The 23487-nt window shown below is 36.2% G+C and overlaps 1 protein-coding gene across 6 annotated transcripts in view; it reads right to left on the bottom strand.

The window, feature by feature from the left end:
- Window positions 1-23487, bottom strand: part of MINDY4 (MINDY lysine 48 deubiquitinase 4) — a 100754-nt gene that overhangs the window by 11129 nt on the left and 66138 nt on the right. For 2 of the 6 annotated variants that reach the window (XM_027450343.3, XM_072033876.1), the window contains exons 16-18: window positions 17617-17797; window positions 13588-13660; window positions 1847-8754 (exon numbers count right to left, since the gene is read on the bottom strand). In XM_027450343.3, the coding sequence (XP_027306144.3) occupies window positions 8706-8754; window positions 13588-13660; window positions 17617-17797 (303 nt within the window). In that variant the 3' untranslated portion in view covers window positions 1847-8705. Of the gene's footprint in view, window positions 1-1846; window positions 8755-13587; window positions 13661-16871; window positions 17245-17616; window positions 17798-20430; window positions 20546-23487 lie in introns of those variants that run through there. The other 4 variants (XR_011807124.1, XR_011807125.1, XR_011807123.1 and 1 more) reach the window with 4 other exon arrangements.

Below are 23487 nucleotides of genomic sequence, written 5' to 3'. Positions count from 1 at the left end.
AGCACAGGGGCAATGGGTATTTGGGGAGCACAGGTTATCAGAAGAATTTAAATATGCGTTAGTTCAGAGGAGAGTAACAGCTCCTAACATGGTCTGATGGCTCTTTGGTCTCACTCTTCAGGATGCTTCCTTGTACTTTTAACTCTGTGTTTTGCTGGAAATAAGCAGATGCCTTAAAATTGCCCTATCAAACCTAATAAATTGTATCCAAAATTAAATGTGTATATAATTTATTTTTCTGTGCCCTCTGCTATTCATGCACACACATTTCTGAAAGCATATAGCATACAGCCAAACACCTATTTTCTCTCTTACATGAATAAACATTTGGGTACCCATAGCTATAACTCATACAGTAGAAAAGGAACTTCACTTCAAATTTTCACCTCCAAGTTTACATATTCACCTGCTACTGACATTGAAAACTCCTGAAAAAGAATGCCGATAAAAGCAGAGCAGACTCTAACATGTGCTCAAATTTATATTTGTCCTATCTGCAAACTGGAATCATAACTTTAAACGAAGTGGGTTGTATCTTACAAAAACTGACCTTACCAAGAGTGACTCAGGAAGGATATTGTGCGTGATAGGAATTCAGCCCTGAGTAGGATGTCAGTTGTAATAAAACTGTTCTGTATTGAAGTGCTCGTAAAAGACCTACTTTCTTCACACGCCATGCAACGCCAGTACAAAGCATTATTCATTTGTCACACTATCCAGGATTGATAGTCCCAATTTACTACTGTGATATTTTTGACTTTTACTTCTGTTAACTAAATGTAAACACCATTTGACAGTAGATTTGAAATTATATCAACAACATATTATAACTGTTTAAAAACATGAATACGGAGATGTATTGTAGCAGTGAAATGCTACGTTGCATTTACTCAGCCAAAATGCAATAGCATGCTGGATTGTTATTTTCCATGTGAGATAAATAATCATACTGAGAATGCTAAAAACAGTATTCAGCTGATTGGCATTTGGTATGAGTTTGGTTTTTAATGTATTTTTCTCTTGAATTTAATGTTCGATAAAGTAAACATTGTATAGACCTAAAACTGCATCTCAAAGAAGAAAAAAACCTGAGTATTACAAAAATCTCTGAATCCTGATCTCCTGTTTTTCTAAACTAAAATGATTTGTAGCATTTTCCGGGTTCAATTTTTAAGGTGGCTATATATAAATATTTATGTATATTTATATATTTATTTATTTATTGGGTTTATAACAATATTTTATTCCATCCTCATTTATGGTGGTTCCACCTTTAAGGTTTAGGTTTTCATACCTACCAAAACATCACCAATGTGACCCATGTCATGCACAGAGCTGAGTAAGGCTGGTCAGTAACTCTGTGATCTTCAGCTGCAGTTTTAACTTCTCTTTGAAAATAACCGTGCGGAAACCTGGGCGTCCTCAGGGAACTGTGCCACACAGATCAGCGCAGGTGGAGACTGTGGACCACTCCCTTCACTTAGCCAGAAAATGTATTTATCTATGCTATAATGATCCTGAATTCAAGGTCTAGAGACCTTGGCTTATATCCACAGCACTTACCAACCAAGTACATCTCATCAAAAGGTATGTTTGCAGAACGCAACTTTTGACCTCATATTTTTTGTGTATTTTACAGAGAGGAGCTAAACAGTATATATTTGTTGTTGTTACACATTCTTTTCTACTGTTTTGTCAATGAATAAATATTTGCTGAATTCCAGAGCATTGGAGTATTTTTATAAATGCCCAGAATACTTCTTAGACTAATCTGGAAGTCCTTGCCAAGTGATAAGATAATGATAAAAAAAGTAAGGAGAACACCCACACAAGGTACAGATCTATTTATTTATTTATTTATTTATTTATTTTTAAATCAGGATTTAGGATTGTAACACAATCTTAGTGCTGTCGTACAACAAATCTGTGCTTGCAAGACCTCACATCCAGGACACCTTCCAGGTATCAACTTTGATATACAAAATATATTCTCCAAACACTAGCAAATTCCTGCTGCTAACTCCTATGATTTCTTTCAAAAAGAGATATTTCTCTAGTTCACAGCTAAAACCTGCACAGTAGAAGACAGAGGTAAGAACAGTGCAGCAGCCAGGAGGAATCTCTAACCATTCATCTTATTCACACATTTTGTCAATTATATGGGTCTGTAAACACATTCTTCTTTCCTGTCTTTATCATTCACACACAGTGGGATTAATTTGACCTAGTCATACTAGCCTCCGTAGTCAGTTTAATCCGTGGAGATCCAGCCAGAAGCAGTCAAGGAAGTGAGAACTGAAATTAATTTCATCGTACAGTAGGCTCCTAAAAGAAGTCAGGTGACTCATGCTCATACAGTGCCTATGTCTCACCAGTGACTGTAAAAATAGTCCTGGGTCATGAGCTTACAAGGAGAGATTATCTACCCTGTAGACACCTCTGACTAGATTAGATGGATCCCACCTGAGATTCACAGATGAGACTAAACATTCTACAGCAGGAAGTCACTTCAGGAGAATAACTATTGCCAAAAATAATTGGCAATGTTGGAAGATTTTGGTTTGGGATGACCACTATCAAACACATCAAGTACCTTTATTTTGAGATTGTGGATGCTCATCGCCTTTATAGGCACTAGTACATCAAGCAGCCAAAACATGCTACAAATATCTTCAAGTAAGCAATACATGGATCAGCTGCAGAAATTAAATGTGTTCCATCTGAGCCCGTTAGCTTTGTTGCATCTCTACCAATTAGCTTCCACAATAGAAAGCATTTAGCTTCAGAACCATGTTAATGTCACGATCCTGTTCCCTGATTTACTAGTTCTGGGTGTGTAGATCTGGTCCATGCACAGGACTGCCTCTTGTCAAGCTGTCTACAGCTAACTCACTGTACTCTATTTTTTCCATAAATGATCTCATGTTTCTCAAATGGGCCTTGAAAATAAAGGCATTTAGATCAATGAGATGTTATAAGACATCTTAACCTGTGTAGATCAAGGATCTGATATGTAAAGCATGCTGAATAGCATAGTATGCAGTGCCATGGAAACCACACATGAGCTGAAATTTACCTTGATGCCAAGAGCCAGAGCTCAAAGAAAAAGTGCTTTACTTTTTTAGTCTAGCAAAAATCTCAATGCCGTCAATTCTTCTCAGTACTGAAGAGCAGTGCCTCTAAATATTGAGTTGTGCCTGTTTAAAACTGCTGCAATTTAACATAATTCATTTAAGTAAAACAACAATAACAAACAGATGGAAGTTGAAATTTTGGACTGCTGGTAAATATTTATCTTAGTAAAAAGTCACTTTACATTCTTAAGAGGGTTCTTCATTTTAAAATCTATGCTTGCTTCAATGTTGATACAGTCAACAACTGTTGTTAACGAGGGACATCACAAAAATAGGTTGTGTTCCACTCTAACAACAACTCCTTCCCACCCTGGTTGAAATGACAAATAAAATACCTGATTGAAAATGCCCTTTTTCCTTCTCTAGTTTTATAAACAAAGCTGCTAAGGGGAAACTATTTCCTTATTTCAGAGCTATGTTGGATTTATTATATTTGAGCCAATGAAAACAAATAAATGAAGAGTGCTAGTATATACAAAGTGTTCTTAATGAATTTTCCTTAGTTTATGCAGCAGACTGGGCCCTGGATCATACAGACAAGCAGGAACAGTCATTTTCTTTCCATGAGTAAACCTCTCTGTTTCCGCCATAATCTTACAGATCAACAGTAAAACAAGATAATGCACATCAGTCATAAAGGCTTTGGTGCTTGATTTTTAAGATTTAAGTTTCTATGAGGATAAGCTGAATAGGCAAATTCTTAAAAGACAAACTTGGGTTCTGGGTTTAGTTTTTAACACCTACTCCACAATAGTTGTCCATATACCATACCTGGTAAATGTGAAATAATTGAAGGCAGTTTCCTCCATAGTAAACTTACCCTAGGGCAGGAAAATTACACAGACTTACCAGCAAATTTGTATACCTATATTTTGTGTGAAATTGTTTCCATAATCATACCCCAAATCATATAGGTGCTGTGAAGAACTGTTTTACTTCCTTAAAAAAATGTATCCAGCAATTTCTGAATCAATCAGTGATTTGGGGCCCTTGTACTTTAAAGAAGATCCCAATCACAGCCAGAAAACTGGGCTTCCTTCAAGTATCTCAGGTGCAGCAACTGAATCTTTAGAGCCCCTCGCTTATCACTTCTAACTAAACTTGGCTTAAGGCTGTGTCATTTTTCCAAGCTCTTCAGCTTTCTTCTGATTTCTAAAGTGACTATTTCCTGTCATTATATATTAGTCCATTAGATATATTAACAACAAAAAGAAATCTGCCTCAGAAAAGTGAAGAACTAAAACCAGCAGACTCAAGTTACCATTTTTGCGCTACCTGGAACAAACCACAGTGATAATAGAGATTCGTTCGTGATAATAAACATATGATCATAATAATGAAATACTTTTTCTAGTCTAATGTAGACCTGCATACATACAAGAAACCTACTCAGTGTCTGCACATACCCACACTGTCACAAACCTCCCCATACAACTCTTACTTGTCTACACCTCTCCTGATTTTGATCAGGATGATGTGATTTATCTGAGACTGAGATGATAAAAAGCCATGAGGAGTAATGAGATCTTTGTAGTTTCCATTCTCAGCATTGGGTAGGTTTCAAACAGAAGATGGTGGACGTATTCACGGAGGCAGATAGTACCTCGTGCTATAAATTAGCTTCACACTAGTTAGTTTAAGCACTAAGTAGCTGCCTAGGTGTGAATCCTGTGAGCTGAGGAAGGGTTACTCCATCCTGCTGCACCAACTGTGCTACAGTTCTGCTCAGAAAGAGGGAAGCTTAACATCTTGTTATTATTCCACTGACATGATGAGGCCCATGAAACATTCATAATCTAATCTCTCAGATTAATTTCCACTAGCAAATGAATTATTAAAAAACATGCAGAGGAAATCTGGGATGTTACTATTATCTTTGCTTTAAATGTTTTATTTGTATGAGACATTCTGTACAAGACAAAATTAAATATACATTTTGCACAAATGCGATATATATGACACCTTACCAAAATAGCACTTCTGATTAGACATTCTGCATATACAATATGCCATCTCTGTTGTTAGCTAAGGCATCACATTTCAGCAGAGGGTGCATTTTTTATATCACAGAAGGAAAGAGAATGAATTTAAGATATACATAGAGGCCAAGTGCCAGTGTCTTTTAATGTACAATTAGCAACTCCTTGCTTTGTTCACTTCAGGAAGTCACGTTTATCAGGCAATGAAAAAGAAAATGGGAAACAATGAAAAGGAAAAAGTAATTAAAAAAACTAGATGTAAACTGCTACAACAGGATATGAATTCGCACAGGTCTGTACAAAGGTTTTTGTATTGCCATATGACATTTTGTATCGTCTTGCCTGATCATTTGATTGAAAAAGCTCTGTGATATCTTAAATAACCTCCTGTGTTTTGCTATCAAATTGAAATATATAAGTCTTGATGCAGAAAGTGAGAGAGGCAATACTCAGGTTTCTTTTTTGTCATTCTTTTTTTTTTTTTTTTTTTTAATGTGTTTTGGTTTGTTGGTTGTTTTTTTGTTTTGTTTTAGTTTTAGGGTTGGTTGATTTGATTGTTTCTGCAGAAGAGGTAGCTCTACACGAGTAATTTTGTTACACATTTCCTCTTTACTGAAAGATGCCTTAGTAAATCTCAAGAGCCATCTCTCTTGCCTAGTAAGGGCAGCATCGTTGAGCCCTGGAGAAGGCAGGTACTGCCTGTAGGCTCCAGGAGCAAAGATGGTGGAAGGGGCTTAGCAATTCTGTGCTCAAGCTTGGTGGAATTACCCTACAGCGGTGGTAGTTTTGGTCCAAGTGTTTTATTTCTGCCTTTGTGAGTGAGGGCACAGGTGAATCTTGAGTTAGACCATCTTAAACAGATGGCAGACAGTGGACTTTGCATAACAAATATATGGGGACTTAATTACAGATAATGAATATGAAAGATCTGGCTCACTGGGATTCTGCTGGAATAGAAATTAATATTCAACAAAATTATTATCCATAACCAGTGAGGATGGAGCCTCAAAAGTCTTTGCAGACTGATTTAAAAAGAGAAACAGAGCTCAGGGCTCCCTCTGATCTTCATTTATGCTTCAAAATAAGAAAAAAAAAATATATAATCCATTTCCATGCCTATTTATTAATCTTGAACTCTTTGTTATGTCCTGAAAAATCCTTACATCTTTAAGGGTGAAGTTGATCCAAGGCTATCCCCTTAGGCTCCAGCTATACTCAGTTTATAATCCTATAGTCTGGATCATAATTCTTCTTGCCCAAAAGCAAAGATATATCACATCTTACTATCTGTTTCAACTCTAAAGGTAGCCCAGAGAAACAGCTCCTCCAAGCACATCTGCACTGGAGACATCCATATTTTAATCAGATGAAATCAGGGCTGTAAAAAGGCAGCTCTCTTCCTCCCCAGGGGAACACTTATGTTCACTGCTCTTCCATCTGGGAGTGGAAAGTCATCTCCTCCAAACTGACATAGTTTAAAGCAGTGCTTTTAAAGCAAACGGTGTAGGTTTAATAAATTGAAAAATTCAGAAAGGAATTTTCATCTCTACACTATTTTCTGTCCAAATGCATTCTGTGAAAAGTCTTATGTTATAGCTGCCCTGTGAGGCAGCTGGGAAAATCAGACTATATTCATACCATGAAACAAAGTGTGGACTATAGATCATAAAAAATAATAAATAAATAAAAGAGCAAAGGTTTTATGCAGGCTGGTAGACCGCCTGACAACACACTCAGCCAACGTTATGTCTGTGATTTTTCAAGCTGTATTATTGAATCGCCTGGATCTGGGATCCTTGAACATTTGGGATCTCCAACTCCTAGAAATACTGAAGCTCACTGAGGCAATGTCTTACCAAGGAACTGGTGTGCTTGAAGTTTAGATGAATGCATCCTAAAGGCAGTCTTTAGTCCACCTACAGCTGACAGTACAAACATATCCCTAAATACACTGAGATGAAGGGGGCAATGTAATATTCCTGTAGGAGAGTCAGGAATGGGCTCTGAGTAAGGAATCTGATGCTGTCTATGGCTTCAAGGCTGAATGGGAGATCTTCATCTCACAAAGTGTAAAGAAGGAAGTTTGCCTATCTGATCTAAAACAAATTACACTGAAACAAATAAAATTGAAATAACTGCAACTCTGATATGCTTTACTGCACATAGATATCTTGATGTAAATGAGAAGCAAAGGGGGAGACAGATGTACATTCACAGACTAAACTTTTCTGGTAGTATGTTATGGTTTATACTCAAGTCAGTTTCCAAATCTATATCAAGTGCTAATTCCCTAAAATTTGTATTTGCACAGACTGTTTTATATCTCTAGGCTACACACAGTAGGATATTTAATTTTTGTTAGAAATTGATTTTGAAAATAGCACCTAGTTTATCTGGACTCAAAGTTTTCATAGTGACCAGGAAGGTGCTATGATAAATATCAGCAAGTAAAAGTCTTGTATTAAACTCTCATGAAATACTTACTTTTAAGTGAGACAAATCATTCCAGAAACACCATTTACCTGCAGCTTTTCTGCTGGCAAATATTTTTTTCAAAAGCATTTTTTCTAGTCTTCAGTAGCTTGTTCCAATTTTAGTAAAATGTTGCCAAAATAAAGAATTCATTTCATAATACAAACTGTTCTTTTAGTACCTTACGGTACATCTCCACAGTACACCATTTTCACACATGCATTTTATTTAATCACAAAAAACAGTATCTATCACAGATCCTCTATCACTCTTTACATTGCAAACCTAACAGCATTTCTGTTTTCTTGTAATAATGAAGAAGCAAACCACAAATTTTATCTAGCACTTCAGTGTAAATAAAACCTAGAGTATAAGCAGTTACACTGATATAAAAGATATTTAAACATCTTTCTCCCATCCAGAAAGGAAATGAACTACATCAGTGTGAGGCACTGTGCACCACAGAATTTCACCCAGAACAAGGAACATACCAGTATGTTCTGTTAACAGAAAACTGAAGCTTTACTGCAAATTTTAGAACACAAGAACTTTGTGTAGGTCTGGCTCTATCTGAGAAGTCCATGTGATCACCAATACATTCAGTGCAAAATGAGACTTATTAATATAAGGTAACAAGGTGAATATATATATTTCTTGGATGACATTTTATACTTGCGCTGTAGTGTTGTAGGTGAATAATTAGGCAACACAGAGAAAGCAGGTACAGTGACAGAAATGGATTCAGCTTCTTTCATCAGATTTTTGGAAACAATTGCAGGATACAGAGTAGATCCAGAAAGAGACCTCAAGGGGACATTGACAACTTCACTGCTTCGTCTGTAACCATCATTTGGCATGGGAAACTCAGTCAACGCTCAGAAACTGTATGTTATAATCAGTCTCAAAGAATTTATGTAAGTGTCGTTTATATTATAAGCAAAATATCCGAAGCATGAGGTGAATGAGGTGAAACTCTTCCAGCCTGCACACAACCATGTCATTCTTCCTCATCATAAACAGCATAACTCTTGTCCTATTTCCTGTATTGGTGGGAATAGGAATGTGCTAGTTCTGTCATTTCCCTTTTTTCTCTTTACAAATAAAGTGCGGGTCAGGTCAGTCACAAGATTGGTTCTGTGCCATTCCAGTCAATAACAGCTCCTTGCCACCTAGGAATAAAAGCAATATTTTACACCTGTAATTTAATCAGGGCATTGGAAAGGTAAGCCAACACCTCTCAACCACCCACCCAACCTTAGAGAGTTTAGGATAGACTCACTTGGGGTAATGACATCTTCTCCAAGGGAAAGAAAGGGAAATGTGCCCCCTAATTTTAGGTGCCCAACAAAGAGAACTCAGCAGCAGCTGATTCAGAATTAGAACCTTGGTTTGGCAAAGACTTTAGGCAGTCCCCAGGATTGGGTACAAGAATTGACCGTGTATAACCAGAATGATCAGTCTCTAAGCTGTTACAAGGCAATTTGCACATTCCTATACAGCCAAGTTTCTGATTAGGAGCTGTGTGACTGTAAAATCCCAAGACAAGATAATTTCATTTATCAGCTATCATTGCTCCTGTCCTTGGTTCCTTTGAAATATTCTGTGGCTTGCTCTGATGGTAATGTTTTGATATTAATGTGAAGATCCTTTGCTTTTTCTCCGTCTCATCATTTCATCAGAATACCACTAAAGATGTATACTGAGAACAATGTTTTCAAATAAGCCCACAGGCATACGCACAAAAAATCTTCAATCTTTTAAGTTACTGGCTTTGTATTGGCTGCTACTGTTCAGCTGTCCACTCCAGGAATGTGACCAGTACAGTGAGTGCTAAGAAGGTACCAGTCCTGAATTTGTCACTAAATGTGTCTTCAAAGCAGGGCAGAATACAAAGGGGTGAACCAAGAGGTGAACTAGTGAAACCAGGATAAGTCTCTCCAATGACAGCACTAAATTGAAGTGAGTTATTACATGAATAGCACCCTTGGCACTTCTCATATTTACAAATTCATGATCTATATATGAGAACTAAACTACTGCATTCCCAATGTCCAATATATGACCTGGTCCAAGTGTCCAATATATGATGTCCAAGATATGATCTGGTTAAAAAATCTGTCTCAAAGAGCAGAAGCAGAGTGGTAAGACATGGGTGAGGGGATGGGGACAACAATGACTTGACAGTCTGCAAGACACATTCTTTTTGTCACAGAGGAAAGGATATGTCAGCAAGGGTATGACAGCTCAGTCCTTTCATTTGTCAAGTCAATTAATTGTAAAACAAAACCAAGAGCTGAATCCATGTAGTATTCAGCTCAAGGTCTCAAAGAAAGTGACCACCTGAGGGATTTTTTTTTCAGTACACAATTAACCCCAGTGAAAGTGCAAGTAAACTGACATTGAAAATTGGACTGCTGTGAAATTTTTCTTTCTTTCCTTCCTTTTTTTTTTTTTTTTTGAACTTGCTGAGAAGATGAAAAAAAATGCAGAATGAAGACTGGATTTAGTAGTAATAGGCAACAGCGATGCCTCACATTTAAGCTAATAATTGATTGGGAACAGTTGACACAGTTTGGCATCTGCCAGTGCAGAAAGTTGTTTCTGCCAGAGTTTCAGAATATCACCTTTTCCCAATGAATAAGTAAAGGTAAGTGGGAAGTGCAATTGCCCGCTGTATTTTTCTGGTAATGCCACCAAATCATCCTTTATCTTTGTGTACAGTCTTTCCAAGGCAACACCTTCCATCTCACCAGAATGATTAAAGTTTTGAGAGGGATTTGCAGGGGCCAAATGATGCTGAATGCAACCTGCTGTGAGGACACACTGCACTCTGTGAAAATATTAACAAGTGCTGATACCATTTTTGCTGTTACGGCTTAAGATATTGCTAATCTCTATGCAGTGAAGAACTGGACATTTTTAAAATAGGCTTTCAATAAGGAGTTTAAACAGCAAAACATATTCTGAAGCAGGACTCAAGGTAACTTTCATAACAAGCCTTATCTTCTGTATTTATTTTCCAACTATTTTTCTTGGGCTGTTTGTGAACTGAAAAGCAGCCCTTGCCAGTTTGCTCAGTCCTTTTGGAGAGGACTTTGAAACTTTTTCATCTATTGAATCTGCACAAGAAAAGGTGTCAAATAATGCTCATTCACAGGTGCTGAACAAGTCATTTCTTTATAGACTAAAACAAAATGAACCAGACAATGCAGTGCCATCATTTCCCCAAACTGTCCTGCTAGAATGTAATTCAAGTGGAACCCACATTCTAGCTGCTGATTCAATTATAATTTATCAAATTAGCAATGTGAAAACAACACTAATTTGGTTTGACTACAACCTCATCCAAGGGTCATGGAAGATAACGGGAATACATCCATTGAATGTAAGAGGAACTGGTTCAAACCCTGAACAATGCTCAGCCTGGAATAACATTCAGAGAATATCTCCTATACTAATCATTTGGCACCGTTTTAGAGTATACCAGTCATTTATGGTGAAATACTCTTGCTCTCTTCTTCTCTATCAAATTTCTACCAAATGTCTCACTTTGAAGGAATACAAATCAACTATGTGTACCACAAAAGAAAGCTGTCACTAGAGGGTTAACAAAATGCATTGCTGGATTTGGATTATAATATCAGATCAAAGTTTTATTCCCCTCAAGCAGAGCTAACAGATGTTATTTCCGCCAGTGCAGACAGCCGCTGAGGATCGTGACTGTGATATAAGAGTATTCAGGGGAGAACGGAACCAGACATCTGCATGGCATCTCCCAAACAACCCAGGGATGCACATTCCAGACATCTCTTGGTCAGAATCTGTCTACTTCCACAGATGTCTAGGGATGAAAACTACAATAAAAGTTCATTTAATAGCACTGACTCTTTAGCTGCAAGCCTGCAGGTTGAAGCAATATCTGTTGGTGACTAGTTGTTTTAGCCATGTGAAGTGTTACCTGCTTTAAACTCAAATCTCTCTTTTCCAACATTGTGTATAATAGGTAATAAAAATATGAGCCTCCTCCTTCTGTAGAAGCAAAACAACTCTTCTCCTCTGATAATAATCATAATGAAAAAAACTAAATATAGAAACAATCTTTTAAATATACAGTTCTTCCATTGGGAGAGGATAAGAGAACAAAGAGCTGACAGGTGTTAGGCATATAAATCAATGCACTACAGGATGGTGGTGTTCAGGTATGGGGTAAACAAGTGGTAAAACTTTTCATGGATTGAAATAGAACTAATTGGTGAAAGAAAAATCCCAATCAAAATTTGGAAACAATGTTTAATTTCAGTTCTGATTGTACAGACTGTGAAATTCTCCATGCTGAGAAATTATCCTACATTTTTTGATGAGATAAGTTTAAAAATGAGCTTCATTATGAATGCTTGGTCAAAAGGAATAATGTCTCTGTTTGTTTTGCTTGCTTTAATAAAAATATTTTATTGTTATTTTCCATAGTTTTATGATAGAAAATATTGCTTTTCTCTCTGTCAGTTTGGTAAAATGTTGGTTAGTTTGATTTGTTTTTACTTTTCCTTATATATTGTTTCATAGTTGAAAGAAAAGTTCTTAAAACAAAAACATAAAATATAACATGAAAAACAAAAAGCAAGTGGAGAATACTGAAAACAGGGAGACAGACTGATCAGGGTAAATCAGGCAGTCCTAGGAACGGTACAAACAAAATTAGCTGACACTGGAATTTCCTGATAATTTACTTCTCTAACAGATTAGAGCACGGAATTTAAAATAAACAAATATCACCATTACCAAAACTGTGTGCAACTTTGATGCAATGCCAGGAATGTTCTAAGAGTAACTTTAAATAGTTGCATGCATTATTCACCCCAAAGCATCAGCTATGCATTATCTTTGTAGTAATGCTTGTGTTTCACCTTGTGTCTGAGAGCAATCTATCAATTCAATCTATGTGTATGGAGCCTGAACTAATGTCACCGCTGTCATGTCACAGGATACCTTTTCTACTTTTCTGTAACTTTATAATCGCAGCTCTCCATGAACATGCTGTTTGGCAGTCACTGTCCTTATTTGTTTCTCTCTTTTTGTTTGTTTGATTGATTCTTCTTGTTGTAGCTTTTTGTTTGTTTGTTTGTTTGTTTTTTATATGTATTATTATTAACAGAAAAATGTGCCAGAGAGAGGAGAGAAATTACTAGAGAAATATGAAGCTGCTTGGCTTTTATGAGAATTAACAATGAGGCTTTTACTTCTTGCTCCAAAGACACTCACATAACAGCTTTCAAAGTCCTGCTGGTGGAAGTTGATATAAAGCTGGTACAGTGAAAGTTCGCTATTTTGCTTCATTTCTTATCTCAGTAAACTGAAAATGTTCTTTAGTATGACTTAGACAAATTCTTTAAAAATCCATCATTTAATATCATACAGACCTTAAAATGGTCATGAAATTCCTAACATGACAGTAACTGGCCCTGAATTTAAAAAGAAAATATAACCTAAGAACCATCAAGAATGACTTGAAAAGCACTCCAATTTGTGATTTTGAGAAAGTCTGCCATGGACAAATGGACAGTTTGAGAGAACTAAGACCATTACGCACAGCTTCATGAATCAAAAATGTACAAATGCCCCAGTGCAATTATATTTTTCAGAAAAGACTGATGAAGATGGAAGATATTTTCTCCTTTTCTCATTATACCTCTACAATAGGAACCAATCACTTTTAGGAAATCAAATTTTGATCTATTGACATCAAGTTGAGCTCTTAAACTACCTTCGGTTCAGTCATTACTTGGAGATGAAATGAAAGTTCCTCTAACAGCCAAACGAATGTCTCAGACAGTTTGATGTTAACTGCAATAACATGCAAAAAAAGTGATATTTTCTGATTTTTAACCAGTAACTTCACAAGATTGACTGCTGTAATATTTCCTTTTAACCACACACCATCCTTACATATATTATTTATATCAATGAGTGAAAATATCTATGAAAAAAATGTAGTTTTCACTTACTTTGTTCTAATGCAGTGCTCAAGTGGAGGAATAAGATCATTTTCTTTATCTTCAGTGAACATCTGAGTTGTGTCTGCAGAGACATAGCATACATGATTAGTGACTGGAGTACAAGTCTATTTATTTCTGCACTGCAGTGGCTTCTAGGAAGTCCACCCATGGATGTAACAGCACAGACTTTTAGCTCATGATCTATTGCCTGTTCATGTGATGGTGGCCTAAAGGCTGAAAGGGGGTGACTGAATGCAAACTTGCTGTTGGGAATGGTCCCCAGATTTTGCCCAGCGCTTGTTGGTTTGGGCCAGAAACTTGTCCAGAACTGTGCTGACTACTTAATGGTAAGGATAATCATGGGACAATGTTCAGACCCATGATCTGACCCCAGTTAGTTTATCAATATAGAGATGGTCTCAAGGAAAACATGGACTAGAAGATGAAAGAACATAATGCCCAGTGGAGCTATGGCTGCCCCATCCCTGGAGGTGTTCAAGGCCAGGCTGAATGGGGCTTTGGGTGGCCTGATGTGGTGGGAGGTATCCCTGACCATGGCAGGGGGTTGGGACTGGATGGACTTTAAGGTCCCGTCCAACCCAAACCATTCTCTGATTCTGTGAAGACAGTGTTGTGTTGGATATAAGAGAACTACCACAGGTTCTGAGCATTCCTTTGGGATGGAGGGCAATTGCAGTGTTCCGGGGAAAACAGAGAGGTCAGTGTCTCAGACACAGGATCTGTCAACAGTGAAAGTAGCTGCTGAATTTCCCAGGGAGAAAACATCCTGTGACTAGCTTGGATGTCAGTCTACTCAGCTGTTTCCTGTTTTGTAGTAAAACATTTTAAACTAGCAGCAGACTAGTGTTTTTTGTTTTTTTTTTTTCCCTTCTCTATCTGTCATCCAGTCCATGGGAAGGTTGTGAGCATCTAGCAATGCCAAGGCCGGGTACAGGATATGCATCTGATTAAGAGAGACTGATGTAGACAGAATGCTCTTACATTCTCTTATATTCACTTCTGCCAGTGTCAGATATTTCTAGCTTTTACATGTCAGGGAGAGTACCTGACTATCTCTTGTCTGATGATCTGGTTGAAGGGCTGAAAATGGTGGCTATGGCTCTGGAAGAATCTTTGAAGAAATCCAGTTATATTTTTCTTAGCAATTATTCAGCTGCATTTTGAAAATACCTTCGAAAGTACAGTGAGTTCAAAGTATGCTCCAATGAGATATAAGAAGATTTATTAAAGCAGATTGTATAAAAATTCATTGTATCTTCACTTGGAGACAACATAATGTAAATGTTAACATAGGTAGGTATTAACTGTATATATTAGAAAAGAGTACTATTTCTCTAAGCAGAGTATACAAACATGCTATGTGACCTGTAACAAACATCCCAGAATCTCTACTGAGTCCTTAAACACAAAAGCACATGAGCAAAATGCAGAAAGTGATTAATTTAGATACACTGGCTAGTTTTCCTTCTCTGCCTATTAGAAATTTCTACCAAAAGGGAAAGAAGGACTGATGATCTTTTATTTAGGACAGCATGTTGCACTCACCAGCAGATGTTGCCTATTTTAGAATAGAACATCACATTTCTTGACTATGTTTTGGCAAATGGTTATGAGTACAAGAAATGGGACAACGTCTCAATCCCACATAGTTTTGATGATGACTTAATACAAAGCAGCAATTGCTATTACCTACAAAAATCTAATTCTGCCCTTACCTTGTTTTTGCTTTTACTCGCCTAATATAATTTCTTCAAGATTTCTTGAAATGTTACCTTGATTGTAATCTTCGTAATTCTAAACAATATCTACACTTTGAGGAATTCCCCTTTTTGTCAGTGAAAAGCAAATGACCTTGCTAACCAGCACCAGTGGTTGTGCATCAGCCAGGACTTCATACTACCCCTCTGCCTGATTATCTTAGCTTCCATGATGGAAATACCAATCATACTTGGCATTGTGGTATTTCTATCTGATACTATATGCACAGTTTAGATTTATGACCAATGGCACCTTTAAGATGTAAAGTAATCTCAGTTTTTCTCCAGATCTAATAAGGGATTATTGTACAATAATCAAGAAGTAAGCAAGAAATAAGAAAGCATTTCCCTGGAATGAAGAAATTGTTTGCATTTTACAGCCTTTTGCAGAATGTCATAGATAACAAAAGATTTACCAGGACACATCCCTGCAAGAGGCTTTAGCCACAACAAAAAATAGCTACCTCTCAATGCAAGTTTAATCTTTGAGAAAAAAATACACAGTTAAGCCACAACAGGTTGAATAATGAATAGAAAAATATATACAAACTCTAAGCACTTTCTCATCCGGGGATCACAGAATGATGGGTACAACTGGATTACAGAAATATCCCTGATTTATTAATTAGGGAAAGACAGAAAAGAACCACAGGTTATACAATGCAACAGAATATAACGATTGTGTCTCAGTCTCCACAGTCCTATGGAGAACTATATCATCCATGTCACTTGCAAAGAATCCCCTTACCTTAGGGAAGACTCCCTCTTTACTTAGTCATGAGTACGTGGCAATTCTCTTGAATCATCAGACACTAGTAAGACTACAGACACCTCCAAAGCACAGAACTTCTAACAAGATCGTTTTTCTCATAATGACAATATATAATTGCCAAATAAATCATGTAAAAAGTTCACTTTAATAGGCATGCTTCAAAAAACTATGAGACTATGAAAAAAGTGGTGGGTTTTTGGTAATTATTATTGTTTTGATTGTACCGTGTTCCTATTTACAATATATTGTCTCCAGGTGAAGATATAGTGATTTTTTATTATTATTATTTTTTGTACAATCTGTTTTAATAAATCTTGTATCTGGAACACACTGTGTGGGAACCAGTTGGCAACTATATTTTGTGGAGGTTGAACAATTTCTTGAGATAATATATAATGTGATCACTGCCATAGAATGTCATGGAATTTAATTAAAATAAGAGGATAAATAATAGGGAGAAAGACTATTACATTCATTACTAAATCTTGTGAGATGGCAAAAGGCCTCCAACACTCACATCACACTAGCAGCTTTGCCACATGGCCTTAATTAGAACATACAACACCCATGTATAATTCATCCTGTCCAAGAATCAGAATGTAGACGCAAACAAGGAACACCAACAGCTTATTTTTAAAGGGAGGACTACAATAGCATGGCTCCTTAAGATGGAGAAGGAATTCCATTAGATTGTATAACTATATTAGAGGAAAGAAAACAAAAGATAAGGAGGATATTATTACCAAATATGAATTTAGTGGTCAAGAATATCTTAATATGGAAACGAGTAGGAGCTTCTAAGATTCAGAATACTGCTTGTCCAATTGTCTTCCAGTTCAAGAAACATTTCTGTAAAAGGAGCTCCATAATTTGACATGGTTTCCTGAAAGAACGAGCTTAACAAGTCAGATCTGTCACATGCTTGTGCTCCTAGGTATGCTTACAGGCAGGTAAGAGATTAGTCTTTGTTGGCAAATTACTGCCATCTTCTGAAGCAACTTGGTTTGGGGGCAAGGATTTCATGCTTCCTCACCTTCTCTGCTCACTTTACCACATGCATGTAAGGCTCAGGATCAGGAGACTTGTACTTGCTACCTGTAGAAAATATGTGATTCGCTGCGGAAATGTGAGAGAGAATGGGAGTAGTTAAATATGGTTTATAGCTTTGGAAGTATGAACAGGTCAGATCACAATCTGCTCCTTGGAAACCAGTGTCACTGAAAGATTTAGTAATCTGTATCAGTGAGAATATGCTCACTTTTAACCCTTTCAAGAGCTTGTTCTCAAAATTACATTGTGAACTCTAATTTCAAATTAGTCATCAAAAATAATTATACAAAGTAGAAAGCAGGCCCACAAATAATATTTTTAATGCCTGAGACCATCATAAATTTGCTCAACTTTGTTTGTACTACTGGATTCTTCTTTTTAATGTGATGTTGTTGCCACCATCAGAGGTGAAATGTGGAGTTACTGTGTTGTACATACCAACTGTTAACCGTATTTCCTCTTCCTGGTTGGCCAAGCCATCATAATAATATAGATCAAATCTCCGTTCTGTTTTCCAGTCACTTAGTAAATCCTTTTCCAAACAAAAAAGCACACTGAAGTGGCTTTCACTGCACACCAACCAAATTGGATATTTAGGGGTCTTCAAGTAACAACCAACCTAAATTAAAAAAAAATAAAAAAGGAACAAAGCATTGGAAAAACTTGGGAGTAAAAATAAATAAATAAATAAATAAATAAATAATGTGAAAGACAGGAGCTGTATTCTTCCCTTAACTACAGTCTGCAAATGTTAAAGAAGCTTCTTTATATATGACTAATGAAGTAGATCAGGATAGCACTGGTTGAACATTTAAACATTTGAACATTTAAAACAAGAATCTGGCCTTGAGTTATAGGCAAGTGATGAAATCCAGTTTGCTTACTGCAAACAAAATCACGTCCCATATGCTCAGCACCATAAGAAATCCTGTCCTCTGGAACAGCTATAAACCCATAAAAAAATTGAGTCAGCACTAGTACACAGGAACACCTTTATGGAACAGTACCTGGAAGCCAGGAGAAAGACTTCCCAGGATCGCAGATGACATGAGATACCCATGTGTGGGCAAATAAACCGGGCCCAAAATCTTTTATTGGATTAAAAATATAAAAAACATTCCCTTCATTTTAGCACCCTCTTCTAACTTCACAGTCCAGATATGTAAAATATTTTCCACTACTAGAAGAAAACAATAATAAAAGCAATAACTTGTTTTGATTTGTTATTCTTGACAAAAATTAAAAATTCTCAGGTGAAGAAAAATTGAAGTCTTTTTCAAAAGATGACTTTGCTGAGCCTCTTACTTCCTTTTGAAAGCTTGAAAGTATATTTAGTTATATATATCCTAAATATTTTGTATATAAATAATATTCATACTAATTACTGACATGAAATATTTAGTCTACCCATTATTTAAAATGTGGGCTACTATAGCAGTTCTTTGGATTAGTGAGTAGTTTTAGATACACTTTTACCTATATATGTACCCATTCACGAGTTCTATCAGTTTTTTTTTTGTGTTATTTCACCCCATAGTCTTTAAGGTCAGTTCCAGCAAAGAATTGAGGGTAATTTTATGCTTACTTATGCTCATGTCTATTATTTTTCATGGTATTTATGTTTTAAGGCAGATGTATATATACTTGAATACCTAGAGGTGTGTATCTATAGCTTTGAAACTTAACCTATGTAGATTTAAAATGAATCATGGAAGTTTCTGCATTACCTAAGGTGAGTGAGTAACCTGTAGTATTTTCTACACCTCACACTAACGTATTCACAGATAGCTACCATCCTCCTGTTGCATGCTGCTGCTTAAGAGTATAGCATCATTTAATGATTTTAACCCCTTCAGTAGTAAATAATATAGTGAAAAATAGTAACTAGATTATTTAATGAAGCAAAGAAACCCTATTTATCACAGCTGGGATTTTAATATTCAGTTACAATTGATATTTGCTATCAGCTACATGCCTGTCATTGAAAGTTACATTCTAAGTTCCAAAGAGTTTTTTTTTAATCACTGTTTTTATTTGTTTGTTTTTATCTTTGATAAATTTTTCAGGAAAACTAAAAAATAAAATATACCTTTTTGCTTTCAGTGGATTGTTTCTAACTGCAGCTCTGCCTAGCATTCCTACAGTGGACAGAATCACTGCTGTACTTACTGGATACTGTGCATAACCATCTTTATTTTATCCCCAGTTTTATCTATTGTTTTCTAAGCAGCTGTGGCACTTCTGGTAAACTTAGCAATCTGCAAAGCAAGGAATGACAGGCAAATGTGCAAAGATACACACTCAAAAATGAAAGATCAGTTTCTGTTTCCATGATACAGGCATTTGGTTCAAGAAAACTGCTGGTCCAGAGGTTCAGGAAGTTTCATAGAAGTTTGCATGGTAACATGGAAAGTGATATAATCTACAGAAATTCTCTCTGCTTATTGATGCCTTTACATTTACTTCTATGGGATTTAAATCATGGTTCAACAAATGCATTATGTGCTAGTGGGGATTCGTACATGTTTTCTAGATACAGATTCATTGATATGGCTTCTATAGTACAGCACCTCAGTTCTTCACCTTGAGCACACTGGTTCAAATGTCATGAAAGATATTGCTAAAAAGCAGAAGCCAATATATATGCTGTTGTAATTAAAAGCCTAAACAGTATTGTAAGTGATAAGGAACATACATTTGTTATTATTAACAATTCAGATATAAATTCTAAATCTTGTATGAGCACAAAAACAATTATTTTCCCAAATGAGAGTTTCTTCTGATGTTAGATAACAAGTCTCTAGCTACTTAAGTAACTGTTCCCTGACTCATTACTTTGCTATTATCTATTTAAAACAGGCTTTTATACAACAGTTTTGTGGGTTTTTTTTGTTGTTGTTTTTTTTTTTTTTTTAATGTAAATTCTTGGCTTTAAAGTACTGATTATTTTTTTTACAGGCTTTCAAAAATACTCATAACAGGAGTTATCAAGTAAGCAAGTACACAGATGCAACAAAAGACGGCAAATTAGAGGGCAGTGGATGAAAAGATTCCATTTCACAAACACGCATATTTTAGTATGCTGATAAATCACAGCCAAAAGGGAACAGTCAGTCTTCTCTTTAAAATGTTTTCTTCCCATATATAACTGCTAAAGTAACTTCTAAGCTTCATCAAACAACATTTGACAAAACAAGATTAGAGAGATACAGAACTGTTTCAAAGCGCACATTTACTCCAGTTCTTACTCACATGAACAATCCCATTGAAGTCAGGACAAATTGTTCTGATGAGTAAGGTCTACAGGAACATTTTCCAAATATGTATAGTTTTCAATTACAATGCTTGAAGAAGGTGAGGGAGTAAACTTTAAGACAATAAGGAGAACATAAAAACATTGGAGGTCAAATCCTCATCTCCCATAAGAAATAAGTATTTGTTTTAGTTACATCAGCTTTACTAGATGAGGATCAGCTGCTGCTTTTAACATCAAATTGTTTCCCAGGTGTTGCTTGGTCCCTCCAGATATGCATTTCACCAAACCCCCTAGCCACTTTATTTTACTGTAATTACCTTCCAGGGGCCTCTGGATCTCAAGATACCTGAGGCTATTCCTACTCCAGCAGAGAAAACAGGCTCAGGATTTGTTCACCAGGTTTAAGGTCAAGTGATATGGAATGATGTATGACTGTATTGCTAATATTTTCTTCCCTGCTCCAAACAGGTTACTTTTTCTAGACCTCCTCAACATCCTTGTCCAAACTATGTCCAGGTTTCTTTCTTCAAAACATAACAAAATATGATAAAGAACCATGCTGCTGAACAATTTAACTTTCAGAAAATAAAGACAATCACAGGTCAGTTCTGAGACTCATGCCTTGGCTTTGGTTAGTTTTGTGTACAGACATGGCCTCCAAAAAATCCCAAATGTTAGTGCTGTGGTCCACCCACCAGCTGATTGTTCCAGAGTCTCTTTCTAATTTTCCTTCCACTTTAACTATCGAGAAAATTTTGTTCTACAACATTTTTTTCAGACAAGTTTCTTCACGTGCATTAGTGTGCTAGGTAAACTGTGAGACTTCTTTAATGACCAAATAGTCCACTGTAAAGTCTAATTATTCAGCAGCCCAAATCCAAGAGATCCCTCCTTCATATACATTTAATCCATTCTCTTATTGCTTATCATCTTATGACATCCATCTGTCACGAAGAAACAAGCACACAAGTCTAATCACTAACAGCATTCATCATGTGTTCAGTTTACACTGTCTTTAAACATTCCCCTGCCCTTCCATCCTTCTCTGTACAATATGCGCCAGGTCTTCTGCAGCTTTTATTTGGTCTTTTGGCAACTACCAATATCTGCTATGAGTTCTCCATTATAGAAGTTCTTCATTGTTTCAGTTAAACAACTTAAATAATTAGGTTGCATATTTCTCGGGATCTTACAGCCCTACTTTAGCCTGTGCCTGTGAGAACTGATAATGGAGGGCATCTATGTTTCTGATGTTACACACTGCAAAAACACCCCACTGTGCGAGACTCAAGACCAGGATCCAGTCACCCTACAACCAGGACAACACTCTAAGTCAATGGAACCTAACAAAGTTGACAGAAGAAGACTGAGACCTTCACTGAGGCTTCTGAAAAGCCCACTGTTGATAGTGGGCTAGCAGATGTAACTATGATATGCACACCTGTCAAACATGCTGCAAAAGGAGATGCCCACAATTCCTTAGGTCCAGTCACTCACAAGGTCTTTACAGCTTCTGATGTCTCACACAAGATTTTTCCTAATACATGTATATTAAAATCATGCAGAAATATCCAATCTTCTTCCCCAACGTTTATGTTGCCACTGGGACCTGTAGACCTCTAAATAACCTGACCAGATAGTTGCCAGACAAAGAACTAGAAAGAGAAGTTTGCTTTGTAATAAAGAATGCATGGTTTGTGTTCAATCTAAGGCAGTATATACATGTATATACAGAGATCAAAGCATAGCAATAAGAAATACACACAAAAAAAGTAAACAAGCAATCAAAACAACAGCAAAACAGAACAAAACAATCAAACAAAAAAGCAGGAAGGAGTGGATGACATGACAAGCAAAAACTGCAAGATGTAAGAAATAAGGGTCAACATATGGTGGACTAGTCTGAACCCTGACAAAAGAAAAAACAAGTGGTTTCACATCACAATTAAGAATTTATAAAGAGTGAAAAACAAGGATACGTGAGAGAAGAAAGAAAAAAAAAAAAGAAAAAAAAGAGAAAAAAAAATCTTCTGGCCTAACAACCTCAAGAAATGATGGAACTCAAAAAGCAAAAAAAAAAAAAAACCACAAAAACAAAAAACAAACAAACGAAAGCCACAAAGATCTGAGAAACAACCCATGGACTTCAGAAAGAGCCTGTATACTGATATATCAGATGGGATCAATCTCACTTAAATGTGTGTCTGGTTAATGAGATGATATGCAAATAGTGATCTTTCTAGTTTGCTGAACATAAAAAGAGTCCTATTATTTTTGCTTTTGCAGTATCATAAAGCATTAAAATAATAATAATACTTCACTATTCAATGTTGATTTTCATGAATGCTTATTACTCTTTTTCAGGCAAAAATAAGGTAAGTGGGGAAAGAATGAGTTAGGTGACTTTTCATGCTGCATGTTTCCAATTCATATAGAGAGTTCACTAACACTAATTGCCTCCCTTACAAATCTCATAAGAATGCTCATAAATTTCACAGACACAATTCTCATCTTCGGAAAATGTCAACCTTTCTAAAGCAAGAACCTTCAAAGGGCCCAATTTCAATGGTACAGGTGATCTCTTTCCATATCTGACTTCGGTGTGTACTTGCACAGTGTTAAAACTAAATCTACAGAAAAAAATATTTATTACTGAAGAATTATTTCAATAATGATTCCATTATGATTGTACAGTATTTTACCATTCAGATTTTATTTGCTAATTGAAGTAGGATATCTTTTCCAATGAGTAAACCAAATGAAGCAAACAAACAGCCTATTGTTTGTTCTGACAACTTTTTTTTTTTCCTCAATTGCAATGACCTTTACTGCCTTGAATCAATATTAAACAATGTTCCAACAATTTTAAGACTGAAGTGTTAATGATGTAAAAACAGATACCCTCATAATAATGTTTGGGTGATAAAGAACACCACAGACTCAGTTCACCTATTCCACCAGCATTAATAAAACAGCAGGTCAACCACATTACTATTACATTTGCACTTATATTTGCATTGCTGTTATATACAATAATATTTTGCATGTTATTA

This window comes from Anas platyrhynchos, chromosome 2, assembly GCF_047663525.1.
Source record: "Anas platyrhynchos isolate ZD024472 breed Pekin duck chromosome 2, IASCAAS_PekinDuck_T2T, whole genome shotgun sequence".
Taxonomy (NCBI): domain Eukaryota; kingdom Metazoa; phylum Chordata; class Aves; order Anseriformes; family Anatidae; genus Anas; species Anas platyrhynchos.
This window is presented reverse-complemented; position numbering and strand designations above follow the sequence as displayed.